The 21,846-nt window shown below is 44.0% G+C and overlaps 1 protein-coding gene across 1 annotated transcript; it reads right to left on the reverse strand.

The window, feature by feature from the left end:
• Positions 1-1,848: 1,848 nt before the first annotated feature.
• Positions 1,849-21,247, reverse strand: nomo (nodal modulator; the record flags this gene model as incomplete). Its single annotated transcript, XM_079998740.1, has 31 exons — positions 21,120-21,247; positions 17,073-17,162; positions 16,936-16,981; positions 16,700-16,800; positions 16,455-16,561; positions 16,237-16,309; positions 15,853-16,005; positions 15,424-15,561; positions 15,039-15,128; positions 14,779-14,884; positions 14,536-14,686; positions 13,824-14,001; positions 13,263-13,404; positions 12,933-13,064; positions 12,467-12,603; positions 11,373-11,460; positions 11,180-11,243; positions 10,976-11,071; positions 10,666-10,887; positions 10,416-10,498; positions 9,362-9,521; positions 8,347-8,473; positions 5,104-5,217; positions 4,848-4,975; positions 4,396-4,537; positions 4,012-4,095; positions 3,621-3,731; positions 3,358-3,459; positions 2,452-2,571; positions 2,243-2,335; positions 1,849-1,980 (listed from the first exon to the last, which is right to left on the reverse strand). Exons 1-31 carry the CDS (start codon positions 21,237-21,239, stop codon positions 1,849-1,851), a joined length of 3,630 nt encoding a protein of 1,209 aa, XP_079854866.1. The 5' UTR covers positions 21,240-21,247.
• Positions 21,248-21,846: the final 599 nt, after the last annotated feature.

A 21,846-nucleotide genomic window follows, 5' to 3' on the forward strand; every position in this document is an offset into this window, starting at 1 on the left:
AACTGTCCTGTAGGCAGAGGATACTTTACACCAACCCAGTCTCTGGGATTGATGCAGATTTCTAATATTTTGTCTAAAATATGAAATAACTATAACATTACACTTGTTTTTAAATTCATTCATTTATAATTGTATTTTTTTTCCAAAAAAAGAATAACCCTCTTTACCAGTGGAAAACTTTAAAGACAATAATGACTCACTTTCAAGGTGTATTATTCATGCCTAACATTATACTGCCCCCTAATGACAAAATCAACATAACCTGTAGCAGCACCATGTTTAATCGTTTTTTATTCATTATTCAAAAAAAAAAAAAAAAAAAAAAAAGTACAGATTTTGACTGACAAAAAAATTAAATAAAAATAACACCCCGTCTCCATCAAGTCTTCTCAATCACAGACTAATTGGATTGGAATATTTTTCAACTCAATAAATAGGCACTGGCCTTTTCAGGAAAAAGTCGGCCACAACCGAGCAGGTGAGTTGAATGCGGAGGGAATAAATTGGGTTCAGTCTTCACAGTGCATTACACTGCGCGGCAGTAACATTTTGACTTTGTGGAATTACCGTTTTGCCTGTTTTTCCCGCCCAAGTTAAGATCCAGAGAAACCTTTTTAGAAAACCTTTTCGGTCGGATTAACTGCCGGGGGAAATGAGTCATTGTAATTTGAATGGGTCCCCTTTCGACGGCTTTCCGTTTTACTGCCTGAATATCATTGGAAAACACAAACACATGCGCCTGTAAAATTAATTTGCGAGAATACAAATACAAACTCATTCATCATTCACATAAGACTGGAAAAATGTTAATAAATTAATCGACCATCTGTGTTACTCCCTATAGCTCCCTACCAAATAAATCTGTATCTATTCTCTGAAACAATATCCCATGAATGTATTAGCCCCCCTCAGCAAAAAAATAAAATAAACACCACCCACCCTGAACAAAACAAACCAACGTATTACCAGCTTGCATCAGTCTACATCATATTGCATTGTAGCTTCCAGTGAATGCTTTGATATATATTTGAGCTGAAAGACCTTAAAAAGCCACTGGCTTGTCAGTCTCTTAGACGGAGTGTAAATCTTAATGGATTCTCTTGTTCACGGTGGTATTGTACACAAGGGGTGAATTCACTTTCAGTTAATCAATCCAAAATCTTCTTTGGGAGTAGTTTCACCAATAACAGCAACCTTCACTCACAAAATAATTTCAGCGAAGAGTTTGCGTATCGGAATTTTTGCGAGAAGAAAACGTACATTTCCAATTCTGCATTGATTAAAACAGAAAGTGAACAGACTCCAGACTCATTTAGAAGGATACATAGTTCTCACCGGCACCAAAAACGTCCGATACAAAAGGACAGATATCCGAGCAGCCGAGTGCTTCTGAAACACGGGCATACGATTTCAGTTCGACAAAATAAATTACAAATGTATAAAAATGGCTCATATTCTACGGCGAAAAGTATGGATCGTTCTGTGAGATTAAGTTTCACGATAAAAAAAGAAGAAGAAAAATGCACACAAAAAAATAAAGATAGCCAATACTTTACAATCCTGATGTGTAAAACATGGACTATCGATGAGTTGAATCTGATGGGCTGATGCGTGGTGCTGCTGGTTGAGTGGTCTACCCCGGCTTTTACACAGCATCCACTTCAAATCACACCGTAGCGGGTTTTATCTCACTGGTACCGTTACCTGCAGTCCTATATGATAAGACGTAGAAAATTGATTTCAGAACCCATGAGTGACCTTGGGCGGAGGTTCCGAGCAGGCTGGAGCTGTGTGGGTGTACCAGGGTGTGGTTTGAGACCCCCCCCCCCCCCCCCCCCGAGCGGGCGCTCATGTGCGCCGGGCCTTCTGCCTCTTGGCTTGACGCTTGGCTTCGTCCAGAGCGGCGGTGTCCCCGCTGGCCTGGGCCATGCTCCTCACACCCTGGACCCGGTTCACCAGCTGCAGCAGCAGAGGAATCACCTGCAAACACACGGGTACGTTTCTCATTCTTCCCACGAAGCTGCTCAAACTCAGCTTGATGACATGATATTGCACCAAAAAATAAAAAAAATAAAATAAAAAAATAAAATCGTATCTTATTCCAAAGTTGTAGTTAATTATTCGGGTTAGATCTGAACTTTCTATTGCAGTTATTGTACATTTCAGTCCAGGAAAGAAGCTTCACTCAATGGGAACACAGTTACAATAAGCTGTTTGATCGGCCCGGTGCGGCGGTTCCTACCTTCTCGTGGTTGTAGGCCGCCAGCAGGAGCAGCAGCGTGAGAGGCAGCGCGACGTAGGAACCCTGGGCCACGTCCTGGTCAGGCACTTTATGCTGCGTGGAGCCAAACAAAAAAAATAAGATAAATAATAATAAAAATCAGTACCTGCCTGTTTATACCCGTAAACAGAAATAAACTGAAGCAGCATCGCAATGGATGTGAGTCTTACGCTGGCGTTGAAGGTCAGTGTGATGTGCTTGTGGTATCCGCTGGAGGTGAAGGAGACCTGCGGCAGCGTGAAGTCGTACTGCGAGCGAGACAGCGTGGAGTGGAGGATCAGCACGAAGCTCTGCAGACGAAGGAGGCAGCGGAGGTGGAGGACGGCACAGCCGAGACGAGAGGGAAGACAGACAATCCATGATGTCCAAGTTCAAGAGAACTCTTTGTTGGTAACATGATATAACTGGTACTTGGTAATAAAAGAACAAAACAAAACATGGCAATAAATGAACGCTGCCTGAATCTGGGAGCGGGCAGCGGCTCGGGAGGGAGAGCGGGTGGACACCCGCTTCAGTCCCCGGCTCCTCCCGGTAGCATGCTGACGTGTCAAACTCATCCCCTAACTGCTCCCGGCGCATCGCGACGTCAGTTAACAAAATTTGTAAATGCAGAGAAACAATTTCACCCAGATGGATTAATAATGTACGAAAAATATATATATCTCGTATTTTGGTAACACCTGATCCTAAAGGCTGCACTACAGTTAAGTGAAATTTAAGTTTAGATTAAACATTATATGAAAGCACCTATAAGTCACCTCCAAAATACTGTTATTTGATAAACTATATTAAAAAAAATTAGATTTCGAAGTAAACGTATGATATTTAGCATTTTGGTGTGATTTAGCAAATATAATTTGCTAAATCACACCAAAATGCTAAATATCATACGTGTACTTCTACTACTATATATATAGTAGAAGTAAATGTATGATATTTTGCGCCACAGGTTTCTTTATCAAACTACGGATGAAAAAGAGGACACTTTTAAGGACAAACAAAGAATACCAAATCCTTATTTTCACCCGCCTTTTGATATTTTCCCCAAAGGCCGAAGCAGAAACCCGGAACAGTACCTCTCCATCTCTGTCGAGCGGGGGGAAGTGGAAGAAGAGCGACTGTCCCAGAGAGACGGTGTTGATGGGGTTGTCCAGATTGTCGCTGCGATACAGCTTCACCTGAAAGAGAGAATTCAACCGGATGAGAAACTTTCACAACCTCTGCATTCCCTGATCCAAACAGATAAAAAAAAAAAAAAAGTAAAAAAAGGCGGAGAAACAAGTTTAAATGATGAAAAGAGCCAAATCATTTCTGCGGGATGAGGCGGACGGTGTCGCACCGAAAGAGTGGGCAGATGCTCCGACGAGGTGATCACGTTCCCGCTCAGGTCAAAGCGGTTGATCTGCCGGAAGGCGATGATGTTGACTCCCTCGATGTCGCTGTTGCCGACCTGAAACGGCGAAAACACAGGGACGACCCGCCGATCAGGGTGGAGGGCGGAGGGCGGAGCCCGAGACAAATCAATCTGAGGACGGGCATCGTGCGTCAGCCCTAAGTAACATGGCGTGAATATTATTATATTTAAAAAAACAAACTCCCATTTAGTTATTTTCCACCTTACAGAAAAACCACAGAGGCTCTTTCCCTCCCACTGCGTTGCCAGAGCTTGTGTGAAGCAGGAAGCCCCCGTGTGACAAGGTGGACGACGGGTCAACGCTACTCATGTTTACCTCGATGGCTCTGTGCTGTGGCAGCGCTCTCTCGATGTGGTCGTTGCCCTCCGCCCGAAGCTGGATCAGATACTTGCAGCTCGGCTGTGAGGAAGACGTGTCAGTCGTACGCTCAAAATAAACAAGGAGGTGAGACTGAACGCTGTGAAATAATCCTGTTATAAATAAAGCTGCTCTAGAGGGGATAGTAGTGGGGTCCAAGCAGAGCGGTTTTAATGCCGTGTATTGACCAGGGTAGATGCTATCAAGGCAGATGCAATTTGAATTGAGACATAGCTGCATGATTGCTAAAAAGTGCATAGTATAACATATAATAGTATAACATAATAGTATAACATATAACAGTATAATATTATACTACAGCAGTGGCTCCAGCGCCCTCACCAGGAGGCCCCGGAGCCTGAAGCGTCCCTCCTCATCGGTGACCGTGTCCTCGCTGTAGAGGCTGCAGTCTCCCTGGCCCACGGCCTCCACTGCCACGTCCCTCTCAGCGTCCCCACTCAGCGACTGCACGGCGCCATAGCAACTAACCAAACACAAAAGCAGCGTAGAACCGGTGAGAGTTGTGCCGTGAATATTTTCGAAGAACAAATTAGTATTTTCAGGAGAAGTTCTGTTAAATGCACTTAATGGCTAGTCTCAAATGGATATGTCAGGTGCGGTGCATCAACAGCTGCTATCTACAGCTGAAATGTTGATTACAAGATGTTTTTGTAGCATGGATACAAATCTGATTTCGGCTGGTAGAATTCCGCAATCTGATTGGAAGTACATACATTTAGGCAGCACATGGTTAGGGCTAATGGTTCATATGAGCACCGACTGCAGCTAGTTACCTGTACGCAGTCTTGATGCCGGTAATATCAATACTGAGGTTCTGGCCTTCCTCCACCGCGATCATCTGAGATGCTGGCTCAAAACGGAATTCCTTCATCATGGGTTTGAAGTAGTACTGACCAGGGCTCTGGTTCAAAGAGATTCACAAATAAGTGTGAACAAAACATTATTTTACACACACACACACACACACACACACACTCACACTCACACTCACACTCACACTCACACTCACACTCACACTCACACTCCTACCAGGTTGTTGAAGGTGAGGAGGCCGGTGTCCTGGGTCAGAAGGTTGGAGCGGAAGTTTCCCCCGCTCAGAGACAGTAGGACTCCTGAGAGGGGCTGGCCGTCCTCCGACCTGATCTGGTTTTAGGAGTCAGAAGGCGGAGACGGGGTCGAGGACCGATTCAACTCTGATATCAACGTGACATTTAGCACTTTTAGACGATTAGCGGTCAGCAAATATCTCTAAACGGACATACTGGATCACCACATTTGCAGATAAGGAGGGGCCTCTATGGTCGACCATGGAACTACAATCTAGCCTTCCCGTTTTTCCAGGATCGTTGTTGGCTTCCTCACGACCTTTGAATTCAAAAACCTATCATTTAAATCCCGCGGTGACAAACTCCAGTTAAAATCCGGACCCGATTTAGAAAAACACTTTTGGTTTCACAAGAACAACTTGCTTCTCTCCGTTAACCTTCAACCATCTCCTTCCCCCATCACCATTAGACTTGGCATTTAAGGCCTGGCATGGATGTGGATTGGTCTGTCTCATTGATTTATTTGATGATAATTCATTCAGATCATTCACCTCTCTGTGTCAAGACGTTTAAATCCCAAAGAGTCACCGTTTGATATCTTCATGCCCAAGGTTTCGCCTCCAAACAGCTTTCACCCCCCCCGCCAAAAGACCCGATACACCACATTTTAAACCTGAATCCCTACGGCAAAGGACTCATTTCCAGAGTGTACAATGAATATAGAATATGAATATAGAATATATGCCGCCTGCATGGGAAAACACAAAGGAGAAATTTCAGATGAACCGTGGGACTCCATCATTTCACAGATTCCCTCTTCATCTTTCTGTTTAAGACTCAATCTGATACCATTTGAAATATTTCAACCCCTGCATTTTTCCAATGATAAATTGTCCAAAATGTTTCCATCTGTCCGCCCAGAATGTCCGAGGTGCCATCATACCCCAGACTCTCCAGGGCATGCCTTCCGGTCCTGCCAATTTCTAAGAAGCTTCTGTACATCAATCTTTGATTGTTTTTCATCGTTATGCAATGAATCCCGACTGCCATTTTTGGAACAGTCCAGTCAGAAGAGGTCCTCTTTGGTCACCAAAGAAATGCAATCACATTAGCCTCTCTGCTGGCCCGTCCACTCATCTTGTTTAATTGGAAGGCAAAAAAGCCGCCGTCCTTTATGCAGTGGATTCAGGAGGTGTCAATGTTGAAATGAGAAAAAGTCTGATATACTGCATGTGGATCGCGCCAAAAGTTTAATGAAACCTCGGCTCCTTTTATTCGTAATTTGGAAAATCTATCCCTTGACCAAACAATTGGTAGGTGACAGATACCAAAAGTGTAAAGGACAAAGCTGGTCAATTGTTTTTGCTTTGACTAGTTACTGGAATGTTATTATCATTAACCTAACCTTTTGTGTGTCTTCTCTAGTGTTTTATCTTTATAATTATTATTATTATTTTTTTTTTTTTATTAATTTTCCTAATATGACCCTGGATGGGGGGTGTAATAAGTCAATACATTCATGTTAACATATTCCAACCTGCATATATTTTGTATTGGGAAAATGTAAAAAAAAAAAATAAATAGCCTGGATGCTATGACATCATTTAGCCTCTATAATGATATAAATGTCTCTGGCTGGATTTTGATAGCCTGAAAACATCTTTCAGAGTGCTGCACCACAGGTTGGGTGGCTGGGTCAATTATTTTTCCGGGTGACAAAGGCCAAAGAAAACTCCACCGCCGAACGTACGGTAATGATGATGAGAACAATTATGTGGTTCAGTACAAGAGCGAGTCGATGCTTTCAGAAGTGCAATCTCTGCTCCAGGACGATTCATCTCCAAGGTGGAAAGAGGTGAAAGGTCTCGAGGCTTTTACCGGCTAATCATCACCACTGGGAAGACTAAATGAAGATCAATGAAACTACTGCTTTGTGGAGCGGTATCAATGAAAGTACGACATGTATTTACAAAATAGGCAAACTCCAATCAGTTTCTCGATTTTTTTTTTGCTTATGAAGCCGAGTCAGGCTGGGGGAAAGATGAATGTAGTCTTAAAAGTCCGAAAACTCTCTCTTCACTTGCCCTCTATTCTTTGATGAACCAAATCTTCATGATGAAGAGTGTGCAGTGGGCTACCACGGAACTGATAGGCAAACCTGCAACCTAATGACAATGAAGGAGCACACTAGCAGAAAGCGAAAAAGAATGACCGCAGGCGGGGGGAGGTGGGAGGAATGCTGGCGGGGGTGGGGCTGCGGACATTGTTCACCTGATCCACCTCAGTGGTGCAGAGGTTAAGCAGAACAGCCTGTTCCATTACACACTGCTGTGCTGAGAAAATGGCTTTTTGTATAACCCTGTGGATAAAGTTTGGCAGCTGAAGGTGGAAACATGATCCGGTTTAAGGCTACTCCCCACCCAGCTCCATCACTGGAAGCAGTTGGGTTGTTACTACTGTTGACTGACGTTCTTAAAAGTGAGGAGCAGATGACTAGCTGATGTGGGGGTGGTGTGGTTTTAGCAGCCACACCTGTCCTGGGTCTAGGTGATGGGGCGTTAGTTAGTAATCGATGAGCAACAGGTTAAACAGACACGAGAGGAGCCCTTGCCATGACATGTTGTCCATCTGCTCTGGCTCTTGTTCCTTGCAGCCCAATGGCTACAATAAACTTGTGTGTCTTCTATCCCATTGTCTACGTCTCTGTGCTGGAGGGTCCTGAAAACGCCACTGCGGTGGGGTGTGGCCGGCGGCACTGCCACACTATTTAAAGTCTTTACAAGGACTTGAGAGTAACTTAAATATAACATTGAAGAGGACAGACACAGAATGCAGGCTCCCCCCTCAGGTGGACTGGAGAGATGTCAGCCATGTTGCAGCATCTAACTGACAGAGCTGCCCATTTTTCCTCATCCCATAATGAAAAGACGGAGATGCTCAATAACAAAGACAGTGCTGGCAAGACAAGGATTGACTGCTCTTCTTCCACTGAGGTGGGAATGTCCTCCTATATGGCCCCAAACTAGTTTGATGTATTAGCAGCCTGTTAATGCATTGGCCTGTGAAAACCTTGTTGGTTGAAAAATGATTGGAAAAATAGTGCAGTGGCTTGTAAACTCTGGCTGTTTGGAAGGAAGAACAAAAAAATAAAATATAAAAAAAGCCCTCCACACAAGAATATTTCTCATGCTCTAAGTGTACATGAGTGTTGAGGCGAATGATTTACCGTGAAGGTTACTCCGGCTAAGGCAAAAGCCTTGAAGTCTCCTGGGGCCCCTTCGACAGGACTGAGGATGAAGCCCTCCTTGTTGGCGCTGATGTCGTACTGACGGTCACTGTGGAGCGGACCCACGCTATGACGGACGTGGAGAAACAACCAGTTTAGTACGACGCATCTTCAATATCAATGTATAAAAGGGCTGAGTTGAAAAAAAATATATATATTGATATTAAAACTAACAACCGTTTTACACTTACATTTAATACCACCGTAGTCACAAATGAATTTAAATATTACATTTTTCTTTATTATATTAAGTATTTTTGTAATGCACATGAAGTACATTACGCATTAAATATCAAGATTGAATCAAATCGGGAGATCCTGCCCAATACCCAGCCTGAATGTATACAGTACAATTTGTTTGTGTTTTACAACCAAAGCATGATTTTAAACGAATACCATAGAAAGGACATTAAAACTAAAATAGTACATGAACGTTTCATTAAGAATAAATAAGTGACAACTGACAATAATCTCCTCATTGAATTATCTAATCTAACTAGAGGAATCTCTGTCTGCGTGCATGTCATTTGGTTATCGTGTCCTTCGATTATCTCGCCATCTGATCTACATCGCACTTGGCGTATTGGTGTATTACTGGGGACCCAAGGACATGCAGTGTCAAATTTGTTGCCATTTGGACACGCAACACATATAATATTAATAAGCTTTCAATAAACAGCAAAGAGCGAGCCAGCTGGGGGGGCGGGGCCTCAGGGCTCTGGGACTGAGCCACAAAGAGTCTTTTCCCGGCATGACTTTAACCGGCGGTTTCATCTTCCATTGTGGAACACAGGGACAGAGTCAATCACATTTTGTTAAACTGTGCCATTAAAATGTCTTATAATGCCTTATCCTAACCATAAGTATTTAAATAGTCAATCTCACAAAAAGGAGGATCGCACGAATTAAACGACAGGCCTAATCACGCTTTGAAGGGACTTGGCGGCTCTGGTACCTGTACGTTCCCATCTCGGTGGTGGCCACGGTGATGAGCGGTGCAGCAGCTCCTTTCTCAGTGATGGAGATCTCCACCTCCTGCAGCTCCGGGGAAATCTTCCCCTCCAGGAAGAGCCCGGCCCGTCCTGCGATGTCGACCAGACGCCCTGGACACGACTCTGGGTAAAGAGAGAGAGAGAGAGAGAGAAAGAGACACGGATGGGGAGAAGTTAAACACACCGCAATACCCCCAAAATAAGTAGGGTCACTATTATGGCACATTTATACCTGGTTCCATTTATAGTGAACAAATCATGGCTGATTTGAAATTGTGCAGCTTTTGAAAAATAGCAGCATGCTATTTTTGATAATACATACTTGTGTAAGCGCACGGCTGGGATGACAAAAAATAAATAAAAAATAAGTATACTTTGGTGCATTTCAGTTATAAAATAAAAGATGCAATACAAAACTTTTCTGATTAAATTGAATACCACCATTGTCACAAATATTTATATTTCATTTCGGTATTATACTGAATTTGTTCTGCAAAACGTCAGACGGTGTGCTGAAAACCTGGAAGCAATTCTCATGATGTATAAAATGTCATTATGTCGATATAGAATTGTATCATAAGCCATCATATCAATATTAGGGAAGGGTACCAGAAAGCAATCAATGGATTACTCACAAAGGCTACGCATGTCACAACTACGTGTCGGCTCCATTTATTAAACTTATAATTATTTTCACGTATTGACACACTTTTTTTTTTTAATTTCAAACAATAATGTATATGTTTGTTTAATGTGCTACAAATTCCAATCAATGTTTTCATTAGAGTGATATTTTAATGGTCATTTTTGTTCAGAGCCATAACTCCCGCATTGACACTTTTTTCTGTGCGGTGAGACTCATGTCATTTTGTCATGGAGAATCAATTGTGAGTGAATACAATTATTTGTATTAATTGAAAATCCCCATCCCTGATCAATAGCATATTGAATCAAATTGTATTTAAATCAAATCAGATCACGAGATCCTGCCAAATACGCACGCACACGCACACACACCTCCAGTGATGGTTGCCTCTACTTCAGGAGGGTAGAACAGCAGCTCCTTGGAGGACGGAGTCACTGTGATTTTTTCTCCGGCTCTGAATAATGACAAACAAAAAAAACGCCACAAACTCTTCTGTCAATCTCTGGAATTCAATCGGTTTGAAGTTTGGATATGGAACAAAAACGCAAGATGTGATCTGTCAAGCTTATCGGGAAATCAAGGTGTTGAGACTGAAACGTCCATTCCAACAACCTAACTGACCTGGCCCAGTAGGAGAACTCATAGTGGAAGGGTCCCGTCAGGTCGTCGGCCCTCTCCTGGACGGGGGGGCTGTCGTCCTTGGCTCCGCCCTCCTCCTCGGCCGCCCGGCGCTCCCTCTCCTGCCGTCGCAGCTGGATCTCCTGCAGCTGCTGCTCCAGACGCTGCTCCTCCTGGCTGCGCAAGGGGCCCAGGACCAGCGCCGGCTCGCTCTCGATGGACGACCTGAGGAGGGAGCGTCAAGGGAGGTCACAACGCCGGCCGGAGGACTCCGAAAACATTCCCATGGCTGCGTCGAGCGCAAAGAATTTACTTTATGGTGACTGTGACGTCCAAGATCTTGTCGGTCGTGATGAGGCCGGTCATGTGATGCCGGACCGCCGTCAGGGTCAGGATGCTCGGCGCCGACCTGACAGACACACGGGGACAACCAGTCAGATGGTTTGATCCCGTCCAACACCACCAGAGCAGAGATAGGAGATAAACGCAGAGTGTCATAAAAGTCAAAGTTACTTACGTGTCATAGGTGTAGTAGTCTTGTTCAAACTGGTGGCAGGAGCGGGGTGTGACTTTGTAAACACCTGGAGAATCAGTTTTTTATAAGGATGGGGCTGACTTAGACAAACAAAACATGTATATACAAACTGCTTGGTGGGTGGGTGTTATGGTGATGGGATCGTTCTAATTCAAGCACTGAGACTTAACCTCACCAGGCTTGGAGAGACAGAAGCGGTTGACGCCCTTGGAGAGGTTGTACACGCCGACGTTCTCAGGTTTGCTGCCGTCTTGGAAAAACTCCTGGAGAGAACACACACCGTGTTCAGCGTCTTTCCTGCTACTGCTACCACGCCAAATATCCAAACAGCAGCAAAATATAGTAGTTATTTGAGCCAATTGTGATCATTTTCCAAAATAGATAAGATTTTAAAATCACATATCCCCATCCAACCAGCCCATGCTAGAAATTTTGCAATAAATAAAATGAAGTAGGAAAGTTTCCATTTGTTAACAACAATAAATGGCCCTTTTTCATAAGGTGGATGTGTATTTTTATGTTATTATATCTGTATACTATGATAGTGGCATAAAATTAACAAAAAAGACAAATTATTTGAATAACAATTAAAGCAACACTATGTAACTTTTTTTTACCTTAAAATCACAGTTTCCAAATCATTTTGACGGTACACTGACTTGTAATATGGAAAATGGCACCTCCTCTTTCATTCCCACCCACACCCCCAAACAAATAATAATAAAAAGAAAATCCTGATATATAAACATACTGGTCAAAATGTCCGGTAATAATGCTCATGCAAAACATAGCCGCTCCCCCTTCCCGAGCTGCAGATGAGACAGGCCAGGGGTGCGCCCGGCACCCGCACATCAGCCGACGCTTTCATTTCACCACAGGGTTTTTTTCACCTGCGCGCGAGCCGATGTGCCAGGCCGAGCACATCTGGTACCCACACCTGTAGCAGGGGGCCGCGTCTCGGCCTGAGCGAAGTGGTTCGTGCAAGGGCTGCTGTAACCTAGGTGTACTTTGTATTTGTACCAAAGACTGTTATTGAAACGTGACGGATAAAAGTTAAAATTTGTATGGTAAAAAAAATTATTAATCATTATATGACGCCGAACCAAGTTTGACGACAGTGGTTACTACACTTAAAAATTCTATGAGCGCCAAACACCGAAAATTACATAGGGCTGCGTGAGAAGTCGATAACTCTCTGGTGTGGGGGTGGTGTGTTACAAAATGTCTTGATAATGACGGCCTTAAAAAGTGCTTCGCAGAGAGACGGACCAGCGTAATGGCGTGGGAGAGCGAGCAGCGCAGGATGTAGCCGATCTGTCTGAACTCCACCCCCAGGACGTCGGAGTCCAGGACCTCCACCTCCACCGCCTTGTGCTTCCAGCACCACTCCTCATGGGAGATACTCGCTGAATGTTGGAGAAGGACATTAGAGTTTGAATATATTTTCTCGGGAGGGCAAATTAATGACTATGAATTGTGCTAGATTTCAGAAAATGTCCCACATCCTTCAAACAATCAACTCCCTCATGTAAAAATAATCCCAAACCGATCCATTAGATAGCATGGCCAGCTGGTTGTGGCTATGGCGCCCTCATGTGTTTGATTTAAGACATACAGTACTAAACTATAATAGCCCTGTTGACCGTCCTGAAGTTACCTCTTTTCCCAGTGGGATAAATCTTAATTATTTTGTATTGGCAGTTAATGGTTAACCCTTGACATGCCTGACACTGACCTTTGTATTTTCCGGGGAGGATGCTGTCGAAGGAGAAGCTCAAGACGTCGCCGCTTCCGGACAGAGTGACCGTCCTCCTCTCTCCCTGCCGGCTGACGGGCTGCAGGGTGACCGTGAGGTCGTCGCAAGTCGCTAAACGCCAAGCACAGAGGAAGACAAGAGGAGTAGAAGCTTGGATAATGATATGTGACATCCGTCTTAAAATAATGTAAGCTCTCTTGGCATTTCCCTTGGTTCCCTTCCTCATTTCTTTGTTTTCATATTTTTATATGCAATCACAGAAACTGCCCGTCCTACGGGTCACTCAAGCTGTTCAGGTGGTGCCCCTACCAAGGCAGTAGACTTTGCCGGAAACTGAGGCCATGAACTGGGTGAAGAGCAGGTCAGTGATGGGGCGGTCCACCAGGGACACTTCCAGGACTTGGGGCTGCAGAGCCATGCCTGCCTTCACCTCCGCCTCAGGGAGGGAAACCTGACACGGAAGTCCAAGCAATTATTGAAACAATTGTCGATTCCACAAACGCACAATTTTTCTGGCTCATTTCTTAGGAGTGTCGAGTTCGACAAAGTTAAAAAGGGGCTGGTCTAAAGCCTGCCACTATATATTCACTCTAAACAATGTTCAGATCGACTTAAGGGTGATATGAATAAAATATGACAGGACAATCTTAGACATTTTTACGATTCACAATACACATCGTGGAAATGTAAAGCCTAAAATTACACTTTGTCACCGTTCTAACGCTGGAATTTCCCTCCAGCGGTTAATAAACAGTGCAGCCGAGCGATACAAATGACTCATCCATAACTCATCTTCTTTTTAAAGAAAACAGAATGATCAACTCTGCATTCCTTAGAAATACATTTGAAAATAGTGGAATGGCTTCGTACCTGGACGCTGTAGTCCCCGGGCTTGGCCTGGAAGCAGAACGCCCCCTGCTGGTCGGAGTCGGTGGTGCGGCTGGAGCCCTTGCCTTGGCCCTGCAGCGCCAGCGTGACCTTGTAGCGGCTCTGCTGCTTGGTGCCTTCAGGCAGGCGGCTGATGGAGATCTGGCCACACACACTGAACCTGGTGGAGGACAGGCATCAAAACATGTATTTAACTTGAGATATCTGTATTACCACAATCAACAAAAACGAGGTCAAGATGTCACAGCAATCACTAAGAAGGCCTGGGAGTTTATTTGTCATCAAATGCAGCTGAGTAGCTCAAGTGGAGCATCTCAGCTAGGCCACTCAATGGGTTGTTAGGTCAGTGGTTTTCTAAAGTTTGGGGGCTGCCCCCAGGGAGCACAGAGGTACTCCAGGGGCTGCGGAAGATTAACTGAAGGTAAATTATGTAGAGTAGAACGAAAATTGATGAAATTCTATATTAGACATTTTTAATTAAAATCATACATTAAACACTAGTGTTTTGTATTGCTTTGTCACTTGTTTTGGTGTTATTCATGCAATGGTTACAAACAAAATGGATTGTTGTGATGGGGAAGGGAGACGTGAAAGTCTTTCTGCTCTAAAATGTAGTATGTATGAGTTAATGGGCTGTATAAATAAACCTGACTAAAACGAGACAGTGAATCCTTCATTTGCAGATGGGACCTACCCGGTGGTGATGATGTCTGGCAGCTGGGGCGTGTTGGGGGCGATCTTAACCGTGATGGGCTCGAAAAACATGAGCTCCTTCTGAGTGCGGATGGTGTAGGTTCCAGCGGTCATGTTCTCCAGGCGGAAAGATCCGTCCTCTTTGGTCAGAACTGGAGGAAAGGTCGTAACGACAGGACAGGTGAGCGAATGAGAGATAAATGAAAACTTTTAAAAATCAAAAGACAAGGTGAGCCACAGCTACCTTTGATGTGGTTGTTGAGAGACACCGTAGCGTCGGGAACGCCTTCCCCCGTCGGGCTGTTTAGGACTCGGCCCGTCACAGAGAAGCCCATGACGCGGAATATGGGCTACGAGCAGAGAAACAAAAACAATCCATATGTTCTCACTTTGATCCATAGAAACAACCCCTGAGCGTCAAAGGATCAGGCTGCACGGGAATAAAAACACAGCATAGGGGGGAAAAAACTGCCACGTGTTTTTTTTTTTTTGTTTTGTTTTTACCTCAAGCTTCAAACTGTTGTGCTCCACCTTGAAGTTCATTCTAGAGGGAGCGACATCAAATGTGATCCTCTCCCCCCGATAGAAGGGAACCTGAAGCAGATCAGAACAAAAAGAAAAACAAATCAAAAGAGAGATGGGGAAAGAAGCCGCGCTGTGGAGAGAACGCAGTTTCTCCACTTATTTAGAGCAAGTGTTTTAAGACACTTTTAAGACGGTTTAGCTTTTGTTTTTCGATATATTTTTTCCGATCAAGAAAGAAAGCAAATTCAAACACAGCGTACTTGGTTATATTTTTGCGTGACATCAACAATTTTTCAAAAAAATGTTTCCATATCGCGCAGCACCTTTGAGGTACCAATGAGATCATGCAAAATGGAGAGCGTACCACAGTGTACTCGCCGCTGGCTAGCGTGGGGAAGGAGAAGATTCCGTCTTCCCTGGACAGAGCACTGCACAGATAGACCAGCGAGCCCTCCCCAGGGTCGGCTCCTTCTATTGGGGCCTTGTTGCACCCGCCGACTGCCTGGGAACACGGTGAGAACATGGGACAGAAACACAAAGCGACGATGGATCAAATAATAGAGTTTTTGAATACCAAGCGACGACACAACCGTGAACATTAAAAAAAAAAAAAAAAAAAAAAAAAAAAAAAAGCATATTCAGGATAAGAGCTTTCATTAAAAGTGAGAATAACTCAAGACAAAAGGAAAAATAAATAATTCTAAAGCATGCGCATGTCAGGTATTTATTTTATTTTTTTTACCAAACTTAGTTCAGTAGGTTAGAAAAAGGAAAGCTCGTCATCAGCGTTTACCTCTTTCTTGACGGTAGAAGAATAGAGGAGGAAGGTGACTTCTTTCATGGGCTCCCCGTCACTTCGGACCTCCCCGGAAACGTCATATCCCGCCACTATCAGGTGTTCAGTGGCGGGAGCGTTGGCATTGGACACGTGCACGGACGTAGTACTCTGGGGACAAACAACAGAGAAGGTTACATCGCGATAAAGACACGCAAATGAATAATCAGCTCACGTCCACCAAGCAAAATCACTGCTTGAAGTCTTTGTTCAAAACCATGACAATCTGAGATGTGAATTTAAATCGAAATATTATAGTAATACAGATTGCACCAGACAAATTCTTAACAACCTTGAAGAAGGGGGACAAAGCTTTTTCCTTAATCAACTTCAAGTACCAACCTGTTCCAGTGTCCATGAGGGGTGAGAGGCTATGATGTCATATTTCCCCGGCAGAACTTTAGAGAAGATGTACCTGTGAAGTGCCAGCCGAAAATTTTGAGACAAGCCCTGTAATGGCAGCCAGATACATTTCGAAAACTGTTTTGCTGATAAATAAAAACACCCCAAAGTCAGGCTGTTACAAAAAAAAAAAAAAAAAAGAACTATGTGCCACTTACTTTCCTCCGGGCTGAGTGAGGACAGTCTGGAGTTTCTCCTCCGTTCCTGTACTGCCGAGCCGGACCTCCACTCCTGCCGGACCCAGCAGGTGACCTTTACTCAGAACCTGAGGAAAAAAACCCAAAATATAATCAGAAATACAAAAATTCTTTGACCATTTTTAATTGGAAATGATCAGTGGTCGTAGAAAAAAAAGATTGTTATTCGTATAGGGGAACAGCAACAAAGACAAAAGGATTCTCACAGTTCCTGAGACTGAAAAGCCTGTGAAGACAAAGTTGATGTCTTCCTCCTTGGTGCAGACGTCGTTGACCCCGTCCACATGGAGATCGACACGCGTGGGTTCTGCAACGGAGAAACGGGCTCAACATCAAAGAAATCATTCGACAAAAATAAACAAGCAATAACAAACATCCGACAGTTTCAAATCACTAAATAAGAAATTGGCATTTGCGGGATTTCATTGTGAGGATACTCTACCGAAGCTCCATCCCAGTGGCGGCTCAATCTTCAACACAAAGTCTCCCTAAAACACACACATTGTGATAAATTAGCTTCCTGGTACGTTCCTTAAAATGACTAGATTCTAATAGGACTTGAGTCCGGGATGCACCTACCTTGTCATACAGAGGAATCATAAAGTAGCCATTGATTGGAGCACAGTCTGTTTGGTACTTCAGAGATCCTTGCCTGGTGTACAGTTTAATCTGTGCAGGAAGATGAAGACTAAATTGTATTAATTTATTCACAGTGCACTGACATACACTCACTGAGCACCTTGTCAGGAACACCTGTACGCCTACTTATTCATGCAATTATCTAATCAGCCAAATCGTGTGGCAGCAGTGCAGTGCATAACATCATGCAGATATGGGTCAGCAGCTTCAGTTAATGTTCACATCAACCGTCAGAACCGGGAGAAAATGTGATCTCAGTGTTTTCAACCGTGGCATGATTGTTGGTGCCAGACAGGCCGGTTGGCGTATATTATGTTACTGCTGATCTCCTGGGATTTTCACGCACAACGGTCTCTAGAGTTTACTCAGAATGGTGCAAGAAACAAATGAAAAACACCCAATGAGCAGCAGTTCTGCGGAGGGAAACGCCTCGTTGATGAGAGGTCAACGTAGAATGGCCAGACTGGTTGGAGCTGACAGAAAGGCTACGGTAACTCAGATAACCACTCTGTACAAAGGTGGTGAGCAGAAAAACATCTCAGAGAGCACAACACGTGGAACCTTGAGGGGGATGGACTACAACAGCAGAAGACCACGTCGGTTTCCACTTCTGTCAGCCAAGAACAGAAAGCTGAGGCTGTAGTGGACACAGGCTCACCAAAACTTGGCAGTTGGAGACTGGAAAACATAGCCTTGTCTGATGGAGCTCCATTTCTGCTAAGTCACACAGATGGAAGGGTCAGAATTTGGCACAAACAGTATGAATCCATGGACCCAACCTGCCTTGTGGCAACAGTTCAGGCTGGTGGGGGTGATGGGCAATGTGGTGGTGTGGGCAATTTTTTTCTTGGCAGGTTAATACCAATCAATCATTTCTTGAAAGCCACAGCCGATTTGAGTATCGCTGCTGATCATGTGCATCCCTTTCATGGCAACAATTTACCATCTTCTAGTGGCTACTTCCAGCATGATAATGCACCGTGTCACAAAGCAAAAGTCTCAAACTGGTTTCATGAACATGACAATGAGTTCAGTGGCCTCCCCAGTCACCGGATCTGAGTCCAGTACAACACCTTAGGGATGTGATAGAATGAGAGATTCGCAGCATGAATGTGCAGGAATTGAGTAATGCAATCATGTCAACATGGACCAGAATCTCAAAGGAACGTTTCCAACATTGTTGTATTTCTTGTGGAATCCATGGCCATAAGAACTGAGGCTGTTTTGAGAGCAACGGGAGGCCCTACCCAGACTTAGTAGAGTGCTCCTAATAAAGTGCTGATATATAGGAAACACCTGAATGGATTAAGGAATTTATCAATGAATTGGCTAGTTTGAATAAAAACATGAAACAGTCACCTACAAAGTGGACTGTGTAGCCCAGTGACTCTCCTCTTTCATATCAAAGACCCTGAATTAGACCCTGCATTAGACCACAGACCCTATTTGATAAGATTTTATGTCCGGGACCTCAATCTGAGAAGATTGTTAATGATAGATATGATTTACAGTGCTTCCCCTATAATTGTACATGCCTGGCGAGTCAACAGGCCAAAAATATATTTTGTTTTAGCCCAAAAATAACAGCACCGTCCCTCGGGAAAAATAATTTGGGCCTTTTTTTTTTTTTTTTTTTTTTTTTTTTTTAAATCGGAATTTACAGTCCATTTATGCTATTTAAACACATGTACAAACTAGGGATGTTAAAATGTGCCGACAAAACGACCGATCATCTCGATGTCAACAGTAAAATCAAAAACCCTTTTTTCCGTAATGGCCAATTTAAAACCTTCTAAAAACTTGTCTGTTTTCCAAAATAGCCTATTCAAAACGTTCAAAATTAAATAAAAGCAAACAGTACTGTTGTCCAAATGGGAGAGGGGGCACCTGCACCGCCGCCCCGGTGTGCGCTGCAGGAGTTTCTCACTTTGAGAGCTTGAAAATGACAACTTGGCACATGATTCAGAAGGTCCCACCAAACCCTGCAGTGCAATGAAAGTGATTTAAGATCCCATGAATCGCAATGAAATATCCCGGCTTCCTGGGAATCGGGCGCACCACCGCCTCCGCCCGGTCTGTCGGGCAGATATTTATTTATTTATTGCCTTGTTTATTCATTTCAGGATTTATTTTATAGACTTTTTTTTTTTTCCCCATTTGCAGTGATAACGGAAATGCGCTCAATACCGCGGTGACCTCGGTTTTCCTCATCAGTCACTTTAAAGGTGCAGTGTGTAGAATTTACGGAATGTACTTGGCAGAAATAAGTATGTTTTAATTGGTGTATAATCCCATAAAAAAATAAGAATCGTTCCGTTTATGTTACCTTAGAATGAGCTGTTTTTATCTACATAGGGAGCGGGTATGCTTCACGGAGACCGCCATGTTTCTACAGTAGCCCAGAATGGACAAACCAAACACTGGCTCTCGAGAGGGCCTTTCGCATTTTTCTTCCACCGTCTCGTTTTCTACGGAGGCCGCCATGTTTCACCGCCGTGGGGAGGGGTTTTCAGTTGGTTGTGATGTGCAACCTCAGCGCTAGATGCCACAAAATTCTATACACACTGCAACTTTTAATTAATACGGCCACCGTTCCTCTGGGCAGTGTGAACTGTGAACGTGATTTCTGCACCCTGAACAGGGTACCGGGCTACAACTTTTGATCAATCGATCCTTAAATGTAAGACTTTACTAAATAAAGAATAACCTTCACTTTTTGTAGGTGACAAGACCTCAGGAACAGGCTGCAAGGGGAGCACTTGAAAGGCCAGCATGAAGATTTCAATAAATGGGCCTCCTGTGGCAAAATTGCTATATCCGGAGGCCATGGTGAAATCATTAGCCAAGCCAAGGAAGATAAAGTGCAGCAGTGAATGACGCACACTGTGTTCATGATGTGCTAATGTTTTGCAAAGGTCATTGGTTACACAGCTTATTTTTATGCAATAAATGCAGCTTATAAGGTAGTCCTCTCCTTGTGATCATTTTGTTTTGAAGACCTGAATATCTCGAGCAAACAAAATATTTTAACGCAAATATAATCGCAGTCCGCCTGCTGCGCCAAAGCCGACCGTGCCAATACACCTTTCGTGAGTTTCTTGAGAGCTTTTCCGGTTCGTCCCGCAGGGCCTGAAAGAAATTCTAGTGGAAAATCTGACTCAGTCCAAACTTCAATACCTGTCTATAATAAACTTACACAGATAACAGTGAAACTAAGATCAAAACAGTGATTATTGTACGTCCTCGAACGATGCTAACGTTTTGTGAATTAAATAACGTTGAAGGTGAAGCTATTTATCTTCTTGCTGGGTACTCCTGGGAGGCCCTCGAAGGCCCCCGGACCCAGCGTTGAGAACCACTGGTCAGGCAAGTGTTGAGGTTTGTTGAATAGTTTAAAGCATTTAATCTCATTAAGTGTCAACGGATGTAGGCTGAATGAGACCCTCCGCTATGTCCTGGTCAGCAAAGATGGATTTAGAGGTGAGGGCAGGATCCAATACCTGCTGCAGCAATGGGCAATAATAATAATAATAATAATAAAATAACAACAATAATAACATTAAAAATAATAATATACATGGACGTCATTTGACATCCGATATGTCTAAAACAGGTTTTCATTAGAGGTTCCCTCTGTTTTCTAACAATATGATATATATTTTGCAGCAGCAACGTTTAAAAAGTTCCATTTGTATTGTAGGTTATATTCTTATGTTCGCTCTGTGTGTTCCACTTGCTTCGGCAACGCCGACGCATGTCTCCCATGCTCATGACGCCCTTCAGATTGAATTGACCAGCGAGTTGTAAAAGGCCGGACTAAGCAGTTTGCGGATTAAAGGGTCGCCTCATTCACCGGGACCACCAATCTGCACCGACCACGACCAGCTAGCTGCTTAGTGATTGGCCGGTGACGGCTAACGGCTAACCGGTTAACAGCTGTAGAGCTAACGGCTAAAGGCTAACGGCTAACCAGCGCTGCCCTCTTACCTCGATCAGCGAGTAGTTGATCTCCACGTCGGACTTGACGAACCCCCCGCAGGCCACGACGATGTCGTCCGACGACACCGTGACGACCTGACAGAACAGGACCCCCAACAACCACACCATCAGCCCCATGTCGACCCGCACCGTGATACGAATCATCCCGCTAGCGGTCGGTGCCGAAGCTGTCAGGCGCACGCTGCTTCCGCTGCCGTCACGGCGACCGCCGGCCTGCGGAGAGCTCTGCCCGGTGCTGACTCGGGCAGCGTTGTCGCCCCCTACAGGCCGGGAGGTGGGGAAAACACCTGTGGCTCTGGTATTAACAAGAAAAACTAAACTAATGGCAAAACTACACCAGAAGCCTGATGACACAGGTAAAATATTATTTTTACATCCCAGTGGAACACACACACACTATAGGATTTAGTAGAGACGGACGGTGATCACAGGGGACTCAGAGCTTAAAACCAAATTTAATAAAAACCAAAATGATATTCTCAAGGATTGGCCGTTGCTCTCTCTCCTTCTCAAGTTTATCTCGCGCTTCACAACCATTAAGACAAAGACATTGCCCCGAAATTACTCTTAACCCCCCGCCGCCGCTGCCGCCGCCACACCCCCAAAAAATGTCTGGGACTCAAAAAAAATAAAATCAGTCCTCAAATATAAATGTTGAAAAATAAAGAATACATTCAGAAATAGACCAGAAAAAAAATGATTCAAATACATGTTA

Source organism: Zeus faber (assembly GCF_960531495.2).
Source record: "Zeus faber genome assembly, chromosome: 4".
Taxonomy (NCBI): domain Eukaryota; kingdom Metazoa; phylum Chordata; class Actinopteri; order Zeiformes; family Zeidae; genus Zeus; species Zeus faber.